Source organism: Balaenoptera ricei, chromosome 2 (genome assembly GCF_028023285.1).
Source record: "Balaenoptera ricei isolate mBalRic1 chromosome 2, mBalRic1.hap2, whole genome shotgun sequence".
Taxonomy (NCBI): domain Eukaryota; kingdom Metazoa; phylum Chordata; class Mammalia; order Artiodactyla; family Balaenopteridae; genus Balaenoptera; species Balaenoptera ricei.
In genome coordinates, this window is record NC_082640.1 from 114,426,269 (window position 1) to 114,444,234 (window position 17,966).

General features: G+C 61.2%; 1 protein-coding gene across 12 annotated transcripts; it reads left to right on the forward strand.

Moving 5' to 3' along the window:
• The first annotated feature begins 181 nt into the window (after positions 1-181).
• On the forward strand, positions 182-17,294 carry CARMIL3 (capping protein regulator and myosin 1 linker 3). Of its 12 annotated transcripts, none has more exons than XM_059913915.1 (40): positions 182-347; positions 1,727-1,861; positions 2,173-2,223; positions 2,328-2,387; positions 2,473-2,588; positions 2,793-2,890; positions 3,120-3,190; positions 3,294-3,367; positions 3,602-3,677; positions 3,758-3,846; positions 4,294-4,388; positions 4,616-4,702; positions 4,915-5,024; positions 5,164-5,241; positions 5,799-5,875; positions 5,955-6,059; positions 6,154-6,223; positions 6,662-6,743; positions 6,872-6,968; positions 7,118-7,172; positions 7,253-7,425; positions 7,668-7,736; positions 7,960-8,053; positions 8,142-8,240; positions 8,675-8,803; positions 9,001-9,114; positions 9,566-9,741; positions 10,537-10,624; positions 10,766-10,903; positions 11,183-11,246; positions 11,364-11,572; positions 11,968-12,071; positions 12,703-13,018; positions 13,354-13,482; positions 14,461-14,527; positions 14,632-14,721; positions 16,175-16,293; positions 16,379-16,559; positions 16,731-16,841; positions 16,962-17,294. In XM_059913915.1, exons 1-40 carry the CDS (start codon positions 240-242, stop codon positions 16,988-16,990), a joined length of 4,233 nt encoding a protein of 1,410 aa, XP_059769898.1. In that variant the 5' UTR covers positions 182-239; the 3' UTR covers positions 16,991-17,294. The 12 variants fall into 12 exon arrangements, with proteins under 12 accessions (XP_059769898.1, XP_059769900.1, XP_059769902.1 ...); XM_059913917.1 differs by having other exon boundaries at positions 16,965-17,294; XM_059913919.1 differs by having other exon boundaries at positions 16,385-16,559.
• Positions 17,295-17,966: the final 672 nt, after the last annotated feature.

Below are 17,966 nucleotides of genomic sequence, written 5' to 3' on the forward strand. Positions count from 1 at the left end.
CACAGGGCGTAGCACGCTAGAGCCGGCGGGAGGGGTGGGCGCGAGCGCTCTCAGGGTCTCACGCGGCTCGGAGGCGCGGCGCGCATGCTCAGTCCGGCACCTCTCCGGGCGGGGCGGGAGACCCGGCTCTCCGAGGCGGGGTGGGGGGGAGGAGCGCTCGCGCAGACGCCCCTCACAGGAGCGGGCTCAGCGGCTGCTGCAGCGCTCAGCGCCGGGGCCCTGCCGGAGCCGGGTGTAGCATGTGCCGCGTCTCCCCGGCGGTGGCGACGGCGGCTCCTCTGCAGCAACAGCGGCAGCAACGGCCGCCATGGCCAAGTCCAGCGCGGAGCTCACCCGCGAGCTGCAAGGTACGAGGCTGCGGTGGTCTCCGGGACACCCCGTCCGGGAGCCTCCCAGACCCAGTGCGTTCCTCCCCGCGGTACACCCCGGTGCCTCCCGCCCCTCATGCATCCGGTTCCAAGGCAGCTCCCTGCCCCTGCATCCCAGCTCAGGGCATCACTGTCCCAGAGCATCCTCCGCTGCCCCCCTCGCCTCACCCCGTCAGGACCTACGTGTCCCAGAGCCGCCCGTCCCGATCTTCAGTGACAGGTTCAGTCCCTTCACGCTCCCTGGGGCTGACTCTCAGCGATTCTGGCCCACCCCTCGGCGAAGCATCCAGTGTCCCCTCCGGAGAATCCCCGTTTCCCCGCCGGGCGGGGCCAGGCCAACCCTGCCGGGTGATGGGAGCTGCCCCAGGTCCTGACCTCCTCTGGCCTCAACACCCTCCCTCCTCTGGGCCCGGCGCCGGAACTGGCTCGAGAGCCCCGCTAGCGCCCCGGCCACTGGGGCAAAGAAGGGAGTCAGGGAAAAGGGCCTGGACCGGAGCTAAAACCAGGAGCAGGGTCTACTGAAGCTTATCTACCACAACCCGCATCCCAGCCTGCCCCCTTCTCTCTACCCCACACCCACACCTCACGGCCTCTCCTGTTTGCCTGGTTCTCAGACTCAGACCAAACCAAGGCCCGACCCCCCAGCACTGCCAACCCTGACCCCCAGAGGCGGCAGCACAGGCTAGCCCACGCAGAGACCAGGACGCTCAAGGATACTCAGAGGCATGCTGCACCGTGGCGATTTCCCACAGCTCCACAGGCACACAAGCACAATCGTGAGATGTGTGTACACACATCTTTACAGAAACTGCACACACACGCACACACGCACACACACTGGGATATCTGGATGATTCTGCCAGCAGATGGGTATGGAACTCATTTAAACACTAACTCCTTCCTACCCCGCAGCTCCCACCCACACCAGAGCTGGCTGGCTCTGTGCCCCTTTCACAACTGCAGACACAGCATACTCATTCACACTTACCCATCCCCACCAATGCCACACACGGGCTCCCTGGCATCTTCTTTACATGCGTAGTAAAAGGTAGACACTCACACCCAGACCACCTAGAGTGCAGCCGAAGGGATACCCCCCACGCCCCTACACACTGACTCACTCTGTATGTGTTGACAGCTGCTGGAGTGCACGGGTTGGAAAAATCCTTCACACTCTCCCACGGTGTCACTCAGCTACTGTCCCCCGACTCAGGAACATCAGGAGCCAGAGTTTTCTCCACACCCCACTGCCCTTCTAATAGAAAGAGAAAAGTCACCCAAGAAGGAAAGGTCTCGGTCCCTGTCCTTCTCGGTCTCTCTCTGATTCTCTCTCCTCTCCTCTGCCCCTGCCCCTGGAGAGCCTCGGGTTTGCGGGGGCGGCCCACCACCCACCTGCAGACAGCATCCGGAGGTGCCTGAGCCAAGCGGCTGTGCTCCAACAACATCGTGTCAAGCTGGAGACGAAGCCCAAGAAGTTCGAGGACCGAGTGCTGGTGAGGACACTGGGCTGGGGGAGGGGAGGGGGGATCAAGAGCACCTGGGCTGGTAAGGGCAAGGAGCCTGGGGGGACAGGGGAGACAGAGGTGGGGGGAGAGCTGAGAAGACATAGCCTGGGGGCAGGGGGAGGCTGGACTGTGTGGATGTCTAGGAGCCTAGGGTGGGGCATGTGAGAGAGGGGGGACTTCCAGAGCAGAGGGTCAGCTGGCAGGGGGTGCACACAGGCTGAGGGGGCTAACAGAGGGCAGGGTGACTAGGGCCCAGGAAGCTGCCGTTTGTTGCTGATGTTCTTTTCCCCTCTCTGAAGGCCCTGACCTCCTGGCGCCTCCACCTTTTCCCCCTTAAAGTCCCAGCCAAGGTGAGTTGGGCCGATGATCCGGAGAGCACCTGGCATGCTCCCCTCTGAGCCCGGCAGCCAGGCCCTGACCATGAGCTGGGCATCCCCGTGTCCCCTCCCCCCAGGTGGAAAGCTCCTTCAATGTCCTGGAGATCCGCGCCTTCAACACGCTCAGTCAGAACCAGGTGAGCACCAGGGCTTGGGCCCCACTCCTGGGCCAGCGGGAGGAGGGAGCCCGCATCTGAGGCCCTGCTGCTCCCTCTCCCCCAGATCCTAGTGGAGACAGAGCGTGGCATGGTGAGCATGCGGCTGCCATCAGCTGAGAGTGTGGACCAGGTGACACGACATGTGAGCTCTGCCCTCTCCAAGGTCTGCCCTGGCCCTGGGTGAGTGGCAAAGGAGGAGTCTCTCAGGGGTCAGACAAGGAGACCTCCTTCCTCCCTCCCTCCTTCCCCTGGGCCCCCGAGACATCAAGGAGAAGAGCTCTTGTGTCCCTATTCCTGCTTTTCCTGGGGATCCAGAAGCTATAACAGGGTAAGAATTGAGAGCCTCTTTCCACCCACCTTGGGATGGATTTGTTCATTTTCCAGGAGTCTAATCCGGCGTGGAAATGCAGACACCCCAGAAGGGCCCCGAGACACGTCCCCCAACTCTGAGACTTCCACGTCCACCGCTCACAGTGTCTGCGGTGAGCAGGGGCAGACTTGAGGAAAGTGGGGCCTACACCACCCTGCCCCTTGCTCAGAGTCCTCTGTGTACGGGGCTTTGCCTGCCCTGAGACTCCACGGCTCCCAGACCTCAGAGGTTCATGAACCCAGGACACTGGTGCATAAAGTGACCTTGACCTTTCCTTGAACTCCAAGCCTGTTCCCCACCCCCTTACCGCTCAAGGAGCCAGCCCATCTCCTGCCCCACAGGTGGCTTCTCCGAGACCTACGCTGCCCTGTGCGACTACAATGGGCTGCACTGCCGTGAGGAGGTGCAATGGGTGCGTTGGGCCAGGACCGGCAGGCGGGCAGGTGGGACCCAGAGGGATGGGGCAGAGGAGGAGGAGGAGGGAAGCAGGTGTGAGCCACTTCCACCTCTCCAAGGATGTGGACACCATCTATCATGCCGAGGATAACCGGGAGTTCAATCTTTTGGATTTCAGCCACTTGGAGAGCCGGTAAGCAGATGGGGTAGAGACTCAAGCCCCCATTCCAGCCCCAGCCCAGCCCTGGCCCTTCTAGGCTCTCCCTTCTGGTCCCACCCACAGCCCCGGCTCTGTCTCCCAGCCCCCACCACCCCTGCCTTCCACCCATCTAGGCTTTCCCCAGCCCAACCACCCCAGTCCTAGTCTCTTCTTCCCAGCCCTAGCCACCTGCTCACCACTTTCCTGCCGCCCTGAATCTCCCCACAGAGACTTGGCCCTAATGGTGGCAGCCCTGGCCTACAACCAATGGTTCACCAAACTCTACTGCAAGGACCTGAGGCTGGTAGGGTCTAGGAGGGGCAGTGGGGAGGGGAGAGTACTGCCCTCTCTGCCTCCTGATCACATGACCCCCTCTGTCCTCAGGGCTCTGAAGTGCTAGAACAGGTGCTACACACCCTGAGCAAGTCGGGGAGCCTCGAAGAGCTGGTGCTGGACAACGCCGGGCTTAAGACGTGAGGCCAGCCTCCTCCTTGGGCAGTGGTACCCCCTTGATGTAGTCTTAGGATCCCAGAGCCTCAGAGCATGATATGGGCCTCTGAACCGTCTCATCCAGCTCCTCACCGTACAGAAGAGGCCCAAAGAGGGCACAAAGCAAGTCACGCCTAAGACTCCTGACCCCCAGCTCCACAGCCTTCCCCCGTATCTCCATGCCCCGTCCCCTTCTGCCATCAGCCACCGAGCAGGGTGCGCTGCTCCGGTCTCGAGGACCCTAAGCTGGGCTTTGTCTCAGCACAACTTCCCAGGTATTCCGGAGGGACGGCAAGCTCCCTGGCAGGCCCCAAGCTGCTCCCCACCTGCGGGGGCCTCCGACCACTGTAGCCCCAGCCAGGCAGGCAGGTGGAGGAGGAGGGGAAGCCCAGGGCCTGGGACAAACACATCCTTCCTCCCCTTCCCCAAAGGGACTTTGTCCAGAAGCTGGCCGGGGTATTTGGGGAGAACGGGAGCTGTGTGCTGCATGCCCTCACTCTGTCCCACAACCCCATCGAGGACAAGGGTGAGCCCCAGCCCTGAATCCTACCCCCCATCGCAACACAGACCCCTATCCCAGCCCAGAGCCCAACCCGGTCTGAACAGGGGCTCTCCGACCTGATGCCAGCCCCTGCCCCAATATGCCATCCTTGACCCCAGGCCCATAACCCACTCAAGCGCCCAGTCTGACTCTGCACCACCTGCCCCCACTGCCCATCTCTCAGTGGGCCCCTTTCTCTCTCCACTCCCCAGGTTTCCTCAGCCTGAGCCAGCAGCTCCTCTGCTTCCCCACTGGCCTCACCAAACTGTGCCTGGCCAAGACTGCCATTTCCCCTCGAGGTACTTGCCCCAGGACCCCTGACCTCTGACTCTGACCCTCCCCCAGCACTGCCTGGGTGTCGAGTCCCAGAGGTGTACCCATACACTCACACAGCATCCCAGGGATCAAAGAAGGGAAAGGAGCCACATTTGGAGAGTGGGGAAGAGTTGTATGCAAGGGGAAGAGTTCGGCGGGGGGGTGGCCAACCCAGCCCAGTGCCCGCTGTGCTCAGGGCTCCAGGCGCTGGGCCAGACCTTCGGGGCCAACCCGGCCTTTGCCAGCTCCCTTCAGTACCTGGACCTGAGCAAGAACCCTGGGCTGCTCGCCACAGATGAGGCCAACGTGAGTCCACGAATATAGCCTCAGGCCCCTGCAGAGGCCCACCCGGGCTTCAGGGCCTGGGGTCTCTGCCCTTTAGCCCTGGGGAGGGGAGGGGTTCTGTCACCCCTTCACCCGCAACCCCTCTGTCCTTCCTTCCCAGGCCCTCTACAGTTTCCTGGCCCAGCCCAATGCCCTGGTGCACCTGGACCTGGCGGGGACTGACTGCGCCATCGACTTGGTGAGGGGTTGGTGACGGGGGAGCCAGCCTGTGATCTGGGGAGGCTGGGGTGGGTCACCCCCTCCTTGAGTACAGCGGTGGGCAGAGCTGGCAGGATGGCTTCAGGTTCAGCTGAATTACAAATCAACGCCAAAGCTCACACCTGTGCAGCACTTTATCCGTGCGCCGCCAAGGCTGTGCTAGCTGTGCCTAAAAGCCAGCCCGGATCCGTTCCTCGGCCATGAGCCCCAGCGTGGCGCTGCGTCCACCGGAGGAAAGGACTCCTTCCCTAACTTGAACCAGGCACCTTACGAGCCTGTGGGCGCCCTGGCTTTACACATCCACTGCCTATGAGCCTCTCACCCCCTGGGGGCCAGGCAGGTGGGAGTAGACCCACTTTCCACAGAGGGGAAACTGAGGCTTGAAGAGGCTAAGTGGGCAGGCACAGCGGGACTCGCACAGACTGACCGCAGAGGGCGAAGCGCCAGGGCCTTGGTGGGGAGGGAGGAGGGAGTCCTCGTCGCCCCTCCCGGCAGCCCTCCCAGCCCCGTGAGACGCACCCTGTCTCCACCCCACAGCTTCTGGGCGCCCTGCTCCACGGCTGCTGCTCCCACCTCACCTACCTCAACCTGGCGCGCAACAGCTGCTCCCACAGGTGGGAGCACAGGGGTGCAGCGAGGGGCGGGGCAAGTCGTGGGCGCCCCCTCCCTTGCTGACCCCAGGCATCTCCGCAGGAAGGGCCGGGAGGCCCCGCCTGCCTTCAAGCAGTTCTTCAGCAGCACCTACACTCTGAGCCACATCAACCTGTCGGCCACGAGGCTGCCCCTGGAGGCCCTCAGGTCGGGTGGGTGCAGGGTTGGGGGGCGTCCAAGGGGGAACCCTGGGAGAAGGGGGTGAGGGGTAAAGGCGGGCCTGCTGACCTTCCTCCCACAGGGCGCTGCTCCAGGGCCTCTCCCTCAACAGTCACCTCAGCGATCTGCACCTGGACCTCAGCAGCTGTGAGGTGAGCCCTCAGTCCCCCACCCATCACCCCACCGTTCACTTCCCTAAGTCAAGCTCTGGCTCCGTCTTGCCTCCGCGCTACCCCTCAGCGACCCCCCGCCCTAACCTCACCCCCACTTTCCCCTCTCCGTCTGTGGTCTGCGGCCCTCTTTCTAGAGGTCATTTTCAGTCTCCAGGAGCTCCTCGCTGACCGCTTTGGGGTGGGAGATACCAAGCTTTCCCACCAGATGGCAGGAGCAAGCTGTCTCCAGAGCAGCGGCCTGGAGATTTTTCTGGCTGAAGGGAGGGGAGAGAGCCCTAGGGAAGGATCTGGTATAGAGAAGGGGCCTCCAGATTTCACACCCGAGAAGACCTGGTATGACCTTGAATCCTGGCATGACTCCTCTTATCTCTAAGCATTAAAGGTGCCCTGTCTTCCACCCACACCCCGTCCCTGCAGCTCCGCTCAGCTGGAGCCCAGGCTTTGCAGGAGCAGCTGTGGGCTGTCACCTGTGTGGGCAGCCTGGATCTGTCAGACAATGGTGAGTGGGGGCACTTCCCTTCCTGGGGGCCAGGTGGGGACAGGGGCCTAGAGCACGGGGGAGAAGCCCTAAGGAGACTCCAGTGAGCCTCGGGCCTCAAGGCCAGGCCTCTCCCATCTACTGGCCAGGGTTCGACTCGGACCTCCTGACACTGGTGCCCGCACTTGGCAAGAACAAGTCCCTCAAGCACCTGTTCCTGGGCAAGAACTTCAACGTCAAGGCCAAGTGAGCCCCCCCTCCTATACCCACAGACCCTCACTCCATCATCCGCCTATCCTTGTGGCTCACTGTGTTACCCTTGACCACCTCTCCGCTGCTCCACTAACATGACCCCAGCCCCCTCCCCTCCTAGTCTGAGCCCCGACTCCCCACAGGACCCTGGAGGAGATCCTCCACAAGCTGGTGCAGCTGATCCAAGAAGAGGACTGTGTGAGTGCCGGGGCCTGGGAGGGGACCTGCAGTGACAGGGGCTGCAGGGACTGGGCCAAACCCCCCACTTGCCCACACAGTCCTTGCAGTCACTGTCAGTGGCAGACTCCCGGCTGAAGCTTCGCACCAGCATCCTCATCAACGCCCTGGGCAGCAACACCTGCCTGGCGAAGGTGGATCTGAGCGGCAATGGCATGGAGGACATCGGGGCCAAGATGCTCTCTAAGGCCCTGCAGATAAACTCCTCCCTCAGGTGGGGCCCACACCTGGACCCTCTCACCTGGAGCCCCAGCCCTCCCCCACACACATACATGCCCTCCCTGCTGCCTCACTGCTCTGCACCCCAGCTTCCAGGAGACCCTTAGTCCCAGGACCATCTCTGAGTCAGCCTCATTACCCAGGAAAGGAGGGAAGGCTCCCGAGGGGGATGTGTCCCCTCCCCCTAAGAGAGACCCCGAGGGAGGGGTAATATGCTGATGCTCACCCTTTCCCCAGAACTATCCTATGGGATCGGAACAATACATCTGCCCTAGGCTTTCTGGACATTGCAAGGGCCCTGGAGAGGTGAGTAGACCAGGGCCCTGCCCTGATCCTAGCCCCCAGCTTCCCTGTACCTGGACCAGGCCTGAACTACACCAGCCCCACCCCAGTCCACCTGACCTAGTTGCATAGAAATGTTAGGAAGGACCACAGAAGAGGGAAATGGTCAGCAAGAGGTGGGGTCTGGGGAGCAGGAGCCTCTCCTGCCTGCCTTTATCCCACCCAGCTGTGCCACTCTGTCCCACAGCAACCATACACTGCGCTTCATGTCCTTCCCTGTGAGCGACATCTCCCAAGCCTACCGCAGCGCCCCTGAGCGTACCGAGGACGTCTGGCAGAAGGTGGCGGCCTGAGCAGGGTGGAACCCAAGGGGCAGGGGCCAGCCCACATCCCCTGGCCCTCACCCCACCCACCCATCGTCATCTCCAGATCCAGTGGTGCTTGGTGAGGAACAACCATTCTCAGACGTGCCCGCAGGAACAGGCTTTCAGGCTGCAGCAGGGCCTGGTGACCAGCAGCGCCGAGCAAGTAAACGTTTCCCTCCGAGACACAGGGGGCACACGTGGGGCACGCAGGGCACAGGGCTGATGTGATGGAGCGCAGGTCGGGGCGGGAGGGGTCATGAGAGAGGCATCGTGTGGTGCCCATAAGTGGATTGAGCATGTGGGAGAGCAAAAAGACAGGACGTGCAGAATGTGGGCCCCAAACATGAGAGGACATGTGGGCAAACAGCAGGGGTCCCAGACAAGGGGTCCCAGGACTGTGGGAGCTCCACTGAGTGTTCAAGAGGGCATCCCAAGAAGAAGAGGGAACAGGCCATCGGGAGACATCACCCTTACCCCTGTCAGTGCCAGCACCAGTAGCACTGCCCAAGGGGGCCCAGAAATGGGGTGCCTGGGGGCCCACCTGGGAAGGTGAAGATGCGAGAGTCCCCCCTAACACTCCCGCCACCTGTGCTGCAGATGCTGCAGCGGCTGTGCGGACGGGTGCAAGAGGAGGTTCGGGCCCTGAGGCTGTGCCCCCTGGAGCCCGTGCAGGATGAGTTGCTCTATGCTCGGGACCTCATCAAGGACGCCAAGAACTCCCGGGCGGTGAGCCCTCCGCAGCCCCGCCCTCCCCTGACAGTCTAGGGAGCCCAGGAAGGCCAGCGTGCCGGCCCAGGAGCGTCCAGGCCCAGGAGTGCCCACGGACGGCACTGCTTATCCCCCAACGTTTTCACAGCCTCCTAGGCCAGGGACCCAGCGAAGCCAGATTCTGACCTTCTGATCAGAACCCCTTTCTTTCCCAGCTGTTTCCCAGCCTCTATGAGCTGGGCCACATGCTGGCCAACGACGGACCCGTGAGGCAGAGGCTGGAGTCAGTAGCCAGTGAGGTGTCCAAGGCTGTGGACAAGGAGCTGCAGGCAAGTCCTGGGGAGGGAGCCCAGTGCTGACCAAGGCCCTAAGCCGAGGGCTGAGGCCAGCACGGGAAGATTACCGTGGGCAAGAAGGAGTTACAGAGCTGAGACCACCTACACTCCCACTGTGCCAAGGCATTGCTAGAGAACCGGCCTCGGATATTTGCTGCTCGTTTCAACCTTAGCCCCTGAACTCTGAGCTCTCCCTCTGGACTCTGATCCTTGGACTGACTCTCCCCTGTCCGTGTGTCCATGTGGTAGGATGAAAAGGACACTGACCAGGATGTGGGGAAGCCTGAGTGTCCAAGGCTCTGCTGCTAACCGGCCCTGTGACCTTGGCCGGCCCCTCAGTCTCCCCACGGGGGGCTGGAATAGACAGGCTGGAGTCTCTTCCGCTGTGGTGCCAGCCCTGACCCTGCCCTCCTTGGGGCTCTGGCCTCCTTTCCCCACATACTAGGTGATCCTGGAGTCCATGGTCAGCCTAACGCAAGAGTTATGCCCCGTGGCCATGCGGGTGGCTGAAGGGCACAACAAAATGCTGAGCAATGTGGCTGAGCGCGTCACTGTGCCCCGGAACTTCATCCGAGGGGCGCTGCTGGAGCAGGCGGGGCAGGACATTCAGAACAAGCTGGAGTGAGAGGCGGGGGGGGGGGTGCTGGAGGGGGGCTGGACTTGGCCTGGAGCACTTAGGGACTGGGGGGGGTGGGGCCCAGCCATCAGCAATGAATAATGAATGACACAATCTACGCTACAAGGGATGAATCTTTAACCAACTGCAACCTTGCTATTTAAGGTCTGACTCGTCCTTGCCCTAGCAGTCTAAATGCTGAGCTGGGGTTAGGAGTCCGAACAGTGCACACACGTGTACACGTACACACAGCCGCGCACATACCCCCAGGAACTGACCTCTAGAAACAGAGCACAGCCTCCTCGGAGGTGTGGACAAAGAATAGGGGTGCATGGACTGCGCTGCCCGTCCCCCCAAGTTTTCATGGCCCCTAGAGCTCTCCCTCATTCCAGTCTGGGTGCCACCTCTCACTAAAATGAAGGAAAATTATTACACAAACCCATGAAATGGCCAAGCTCAAGAAGTGCTGGTTCCTGCTCTTACAGCAGAGACGGGCAGAATTCACTCAACACTTCAATTTACCTCGCTCTGTTCCAATGGAGCTTCAGGGGCCGGACCCAGAGCCCCTCTGCCCCTCCTTCCCCTCAGTTCCTCTCCGTCCACCCTCCCCCTCCACACACCCCTAGGCTGGAAGGGCTGTGGGTGGAGCTGGGTGATGGATCCCAGGTACCTCGTAGAGCAGCTGTGTTCCCCGTGGGCAGCCAGGGCGGCCGGCCCGCTCCCTCAGGCGTCTGGGGAAGGCTGGGGCAGAGGCTCAGGGGCAGGGAAGGAGGAGCTGAGCCGCCCCCCTGTGCCCACAGTGAAGTGAAGCTCTCAGTCGTCACCTACTTGACCAACTCCATAGTAGACGAGATCCTGCAGGAGCTGTACCACTCCCACAAGAGCCTGGTAAAACTTCTGAGCCTCAGCCCGGCCCAGACCTGTCCTCCACCCCGCATCACCCGCGTCTGCCCCCACCAGCCCTCCCCGTCGAGGTCCTGGGCGGTGGGCGGCTTCCTTGGGATCCTGTTCACACCTGTCCTTCCCTAGGCCCGACACCTGGCCCAGCTAAAGACACTGTCAGATCCGCCAGGGGGGCTGTGCCAAGGACAGGATCTGTCCTCCCGGGGCCGAGGACGGAACCATGACCGTGACGAGACCACAGATGATGAACTTGGGACCAACATCGTGAGCACCCCCACTCCCCTCCTTAACCTTGGTCCTGCCCCTGACCCTGCAAAACGCTGTCCGCTTCTACTTCCCTGGACTCCACTCTCTGCCCCTCGCCGGGTCTCGTCCCCTCGCCCCGATCCCGCCCAGCCTCTTCCCTTGTCCCATTGCCTCAGCCGCCTAAGGACAGGGAAGCGGGATGCACCCTAAAGAGAAGGCTTTATGAGGAATGGGAGGCTCCAGGCGAGGCTCCTGGGGTTTGCCACCTGGCCCCACCGCATGCCTCCGTCTCTGCAGGACACCATGGCCATCAAAAAGCAGAAGCGCTGCCGCAAGATCCGGCCCGTGTCGGCCTTCATTAGTGAGTCTTCCAGCCTCCGCGCTGATGGCCCTGATTCCCTTTCTTTTATCTCTGCCTCTCCAGCCTGCTTTCTCCCTGCCCCTCATGCTAGTCCCTCTAACGCTGCTCTCCCCACAGGTGGGAGCCCTCAGGACGTGGAAAGCCAGCTGGGGAGCCTGGGGATCCCCCCTGGCTGGTTCTCAGGACTCGAGAGCAGCCAGCCCACAGCTAGTGGCTCCTGGGAAGGTCTATCTGAGCTGCCCACTCATGGCTACAAACTAAGGCATCAAACACAAGGGAGGCCCCGGCCCCCCAGGACCACCCCTCCGGGACCTGGTCGGCCCAGCGTGAGTCCCTAAGGCCTCACAAGAGGACCAACATCACTTAGCAGTGCCAGAGCCAGAGATTCTAGCTCTAGGACACCAATGCCAGAGGTACTAGCCTTGGGGGATCGGGCAGGGGGCCCAGGCAGGCCATGGAACAGAAGAGGAGTTATCCGGATTGGATGGAGCTAGACCTTGTCACAGATAGGAAATCTCTGTCTGCTAGACAGTGGCAGTTCTCATTTTGGTGACAGAGAGAGTCAAGAGCCACCAAGTTTAAGAAATGCCCAGGTATCCTGAAGTCTAAGTTTCCATGGGGCCAAGAAGAGGCAAGTCCAAGTCCAAAGGGGAAGGCCTTGAGTGGATGGGAGGAGGGCTTCCTCACCCAGATGGTATATCCTACAGGACTTTCCTCCCAGCAGGCGCCAGTACCTGGGACCCGTCAGGAGAACGGGACGGCCACCCGCCTGGATGAGGGGCTGGAGGACTTCTTCAGCCGAAGGGTTATGGATGAAAGCTCCAGGTGTGGTGCCCAGGCACACCCCCCAACTTCAGCAGGCCCCGAGGCCCTGGAGGGCTCCCGTGTCCACCCGTCTCCCAGAGAGGCCTCTCCAATGGCAGTGCCCCAAAGCCAGTCTCTCTGGGAGATTTCCCCCACATTCTCTTTCCTCCACACCGAGCCCTTAGTTGCCATGTTCTCTGAATCCCCTCAGGACAGCAGGAAAGAACGGGGCCAGAGTGAACCACCACAGTGGGATTGGGGTTGGGGGGATAGCAGGCCCTGGAATGGGGTGACGGTTAGTGGTACCAGGCCTGGAGGGTGTGTTCTGTCACTGTCCTGCACAGACTCCCCGGTATCTCTCCACAAGGAACTGGGTCACTTGGAGAGGCTGAGAGGAGACGGGGGGAGGGGTGCCTGCGAGGGAAGAGGCTGCTGGAGGGTTGTGACAGGGAAGGTGAGGACACCATCCCCTGAGAATAGGTGGAAAGGGTTATGGAACGGCAGGAAAGACTAGATGAGACAGGACAGCTGGAGGTCCCGGAGAGCCAGGACTGGCCTAACGCCAGCACCACCCTGGGCCCTGAATGACCTCGGCATCTGACCTGGGTATCTCCCCACGACTTTGTCCCTAACTCACCCCGACCCTGCCCAGCTACCCCCGGACTCTGAGGACCCTGCGGCCAGGCCTCTCGGAGCCGCCACTCCCTCCACTCCAGAAGAAGAGGCGCCGAGGCTTGTTTCACTTTCGCCGGCCCCGGAGCTTCAAGGGGGACAGGGGGCCAGGGTCCCCCACCACCGGGCTCCTCCTCCCTCCGCCCCCGCCCCCGCCCCCGACTCAGGAGAGCCCCCCCAGCCCAGGTCCCCGCAGCCTCGGCAATAACTCCTCCCCCTGCTGGAGCCCAGAGGAGGAGAGCAAGCTCCTTCCTGCATTTGGCGGGGGCCGGGGGCCTTCCTTCTGCAGGAAGATGGTAAGTGAGGCAGGGGTGCCGAGTCCTGGTTTGCTGCCCCACTCGTAGCCCATCCACGCACCCCACCCTAGGCACTTAACGGGAGACTGTTAGGACTCGGGAACTTGGTCATCCCAGTTCCTCGCTCCTGGGCCCCTTGGGCTAAGCCTGGTGACCCAGCGTATGCTGGGAGTCCACCATGCAAATGAGGGCAGTGGAAGGACTCCTCAGAGGGTCTGGGTAGGGCTTCCCCAGGCAGGGGGCTCCGAGGGGTTGGGGCCCTCCCCTGCTCCCTTGCTGCCTGTGGAGCCCCTTCTCCATCGGGAACTGATTCTAAACCCGAAACCTTGTTCCAGGGCACCGACGGGGCAGAGCCTGGGGAGGGGGGCCAGGCCCCTGGGACAGCACAGCAGCCAAGGGTCCACAGTGTCGCCCTCCCTGGGTTGGGAGGAGCCAAGGGTTGGAGCTTCGATGGGAAACGAGAGGTGAGCGGAACCTGGGGAGGCGAACTGAGGGTCGCGTGGGTCCCTGCATACCACCCTCCCCTCCCCACGGCCCTGCGGTTGGTAGGTCAGTGGAGAGAGCCATGCTCTGGAGTAGAAGGTGTCAGCTGCAGTTCTGCCCCTACACTTGCTGCGCAACCCTGGACAAGTCACGCTGGAGCCTCTGCTTCCTCATAAAGCGTGTGGCCCTAAAAATACTTACCTCTAGAGCTGTTTCCCAAATTTTGGTGACTTGATTACCACCTTTATGACGGCTTTTTCCCTTCTCCACATACCACGGCATTATTTACATAATATTTTTATTTAAATCAACTCACCTTTTTTTTTTAATAAATTTATTTATTTACTTATTTATTTATAGCTGCGTTGGGTCTTCGTTGCTGCGCACGGGCTTTCTCTAGCTGCGGCGAGCGGGGGCTACTCTTCGTTGCGGGTGCGCGGGCTTCTCGTTGCGGTGGCTTCTCTTTTTGCGGAGCACGGGCTCTAGGCGCGTGGGCTTCAGTAGTTGCGGCTCGCGGGCTCTAGAGTGCAGGCTCAGTAGTTGTGGCGCACGGGCTTAGTTTCTCCGTGGCATGTGGGATCTTCCCGGACCAGGGCTCAAACCTGTGTCCCCTGCATTGGCAGGCGGATTCTTAACCACCGCCACCAGGGAAGCCCTCAACTCACCTTTTTAAACTCAGTCTGGACCTAAGCATTATCATCTTTAGAATCACAGGCTTGTTGTACTAGTCATGTTTTTTCTACTACACATAAAATAAACACATATTAAAATAACCGTATGTTCATTCGTGTAAACCATTTCTTATGCCCCTAGGGGTGGTATGAGTGTCACTCTTTGGGGAAAACAGTCCGAATGTCTAGGGACTAATGACATGAGATGCTACAGCAGAAGCCCCTTGCTAACTGCAGTTCCCACACAGAAGGGACTTTTTTAATGACCTGACTCAGCTGTCCTTTCAGGGCCCAGGCCCAGACCTGGAGGGCAGCGTCCAGCCTTGGCAGAAACGGCGCTCCTCGGACGATGCAGGTGAGAATGATCGCCCTCACGTCCTTCCTTTGCCCCGTCTCTCAGGGCCCCTGCTAACATGCCTTTTCCCTTTTCCCCTTTCCCATCTCCTCCCTCCACTCAAGGGCCTGGAGCCTGGAAGCCCCCACCACCACCCCAAAGCACCAAGCCGAGCTTCAGTGCCATGCGCCGAGCAGAGGCCACGTGGCACATAGGTATGGAAAGCCTCTTCTCTGGCAGCAGCTCTGAAGGCCCGGGTTATGTCCAAAGAGACAGAAGCCAACTAAGGTGGGGCAGTAAAATGTCAACACTGTGCAAATGCTTCAGGATAGTTACAAAACTACATCCAAAAGAAACAAACAACCCAATCCAAAGAAAGGTCCCACGGAACAGAAGTGGCTTTGCCAGGCTTAGCCTACAAGGAACAACACTTTGTGGGTGGTTCGGGGAATTCTCTAGAGCGGGGGCCATCAGCAGAATGGCACCCTCTATAAAGAAGGACTCTCTCTGCACCCCAGCTGGGGAAAGGGTGGGCAGTACCAGCCATACCAGGCCCACCTCCAACACTCCAGTCTCCCCCAAAAATAGTTCACCAGGCCATCCTCCGCTCACGCAGAAAGGTACCACACAGCAGGGGCAAGAGCCCCCTGCCTCAGAGGTCAGACACCCTGGGTGTTAGTGCCGGCCCAGTCACCACCCACAGTGTTGACAGGTTATTCACCTTCCAGAATAAAGGGCGGGGGGGGGGGCGGGGATCATAGTATGACACCGCCCTTCTGCTGGGTTCAGAGCACCTTTCACTTAGGGAGCAGCTAAAGGAAAGCCGGTCAGCTCGGCATCAGCCTCAGTTCCCCCAGGTCTGGAATGTGACCCTCCAACAACAGTGACAGGGACAAATCTCCCTGGAGAGGTTGACGCTCCCTTCCCTCCTCCACTCCCACCCCAGAGCTAGGGCATAAGGGCGCGGTGCAGAGCCAGGCTGGCCCGAGGCTTGGCAGTGCCTGTGCTCCTGCCCCGTCCTCCAAGGCCGACCCAGCGCTGGGGTCACCTTCGCTGATGATCCCATCCCACACACAGACTAGTTAAGACACCGGAAGAGGGGCTCCACCCTTCATTTAGGAGGCGGTGATTGTCGGGTGCTCCCTGCGCACACCCTAACTGCCGGCACCCTCCTGGGCTTCCTCACCCACACCTCACAGATACACACACAGGCAACCCCAAACACGTGGCACATCCTTGGGTCCAGGGTGCCTAAAGCCACGGAGGCAGGGTAGGGGGAATGGTGAGGGTGCCAGGCACTTCTCCTCCAGACTCACCATCTAAATCAGACTGGCAGAGAGTTCTAGGAGTGCCAGGTTGCAGCCTTGGCAGGGCGCCGGGTCACTGCAGCCCTGGATGGGCAGCCATGCCTGTGGACCCGGCTGGCCGCGGGCCCTGGCTCTGTCCCTGCTCTTCAAGAGGGTCAGCCAGAGCCCCCTGCAGAGGTGACAGGCTCAGGAGGATCCTGGGGACCGTGAGAGCAGAAGGGGACATCCGAGGCAGAGACATGGGAGCAAATGGGCTTGGAGGGGAAAGTCCTGGCCTCCAGGGCTTCACAGAGACAAGGGACAGGGAGGGCTGTGCAACAATGTCTTTTCCTGCAGTTTCTTCTCTCTTCCCATCCCCCAGCTGAGGAGAGCGCCCCCAACCACAGCTGCCAGAGCCCCAGCCCAGCATCCCAAGATGGGGAGGAGGAGAAGGAGGGGGCCCTATTCCCAGAGAGGACGGTTCCCGCCAGGAACGCCAAGGTGAGAGCCAGCGAGGCGGCGGGGAGGGCACTTTGAGGAGGCAAAAGGGCAAACTAACCGACTGAGCATCTTCCTTCTGTGCCAGCTGCAGGACCCTGCTTTAGCTCTGCGGCCCCCCAAGCCGGTGGCTGTGCACAGGGGCCGCTGGCTCCCTCAGGAGCCAGGGGGCAGGGAGGAGGCTGAGACCGGGGGTGCGGCCCCAGGAATGAACAAACCCCGACTGAGGCTGGGCTCCCAGCAGGACCAAGAGGAGCCTGAGGTCCAAGGTCTGCCACCTGGCTAAAGGGGGTGTGGGGCACCTCTGAGGCCTTGTTGCCCACATCGGGTCCCTTCCTGGGCACAGGATGAGTGACAGACAGCCAGAAGTCATAGCCTGGATGAGTGCCCAGCCTGTGAGCCCCACTCATGGGCCAGGCCTGCCTTGACTGTCATTTCAGGGCCCCCGGATCCGGGCCGCCGGACTGCCCCCCTGAAGCCCAAGAGGACGCGGCGGGCACAGTCCTGTGACAAGCTGGAGCCTGATAGAAGGCAGCCCCCTGACCCCACAGGTGCCAGAGGGGTGGGCTAGAGGGTGGTCCCCCTTCCCACCCATCCATGTGACAAGGCCGCCCACACAGCCTGGCTGGCTCTCCCTGCCTGGGAAACAGGACTCCCTGGATTTCCCCCAGCAGGAGCCAGCGAGCCAGGAACAGGGTGACAGCCGCTGCAGCACCCCGCCAGCCCTCCTCTCGACATGTGCCTCACAAGGACTCAGACCCCCACCCATCCCCGCACCTCCAGGCCCTTCTGCCAACCCCTGTCCCACGGGCGCAGTACAGCAGGACGAGGCCTGGGGGACAGGACGTGGGGGACAGGAAGGGAGGGAGCAGCCTGGAGAGAGAGGCTCTGCTTGCTCTGCAGACCTGGGGGGTGGGGGGTGTCTCCTCACCTGGGAGGGCAGATCTGTCCCTCTGTCCCCAGGGGCTCTCTCTCCACTTGTATAGAATAAAAAAACCAAAATCACCGCCTGCCCGAGTCTCTGCTGTTTTCCCGGTTATCTGCTCCCATCCCCACCAGCTGCTCCCCTTCCCTCAAGGCCCACAGTGGGGAAAAGTGGGGAACATCCCCCCAGAGATGGGGCTAGAGCTCTAAGGGGAGAGGTAGGAAAGACTGGAGAGCTGCTGGATGGGAGGGGACTCAGAAGTCCCCAAGCAGGGTGGCTGTTATGTGCAGGGTCTTGGCTGAGCTGGCTGGAGAAGTGGGGGAACCAACACCAGTGTGTGTTGGGCTTTAGGGAGGTGCAGTGGGATTGGAGAGATCCCAGTGTCCCAGGAAGAGACTGGGAGCAGTGTGCTCTGTGTGTGTGTGTGTGTGTGTGTGTGTGTGTGTGTTTACGCACAGACAGGCTCACTAATGGTGGAATTAAATGGTGTTGTGTCATCCTGGGGGCACCAGCAGTAGTCAGAAATCTCAACAGTAGAGTGGCCTGCAGGTGAGCAGAAGTGCCTAGGGCAGGAGAAGATCAATGATTAAAATTAATCGTTTCTCATCAGTGTACTAACAAACACCAGCTTGGCATTCAAGACTGGGCTCAAGGACTTCCCTGGCGGCGCAGTGGTTAAGAATCCGCCTGCCAATGCAGGGGACACGGGTTCGAGCCCTGGTCGGGGAAGATCCCACATGCCGCGGAGCAA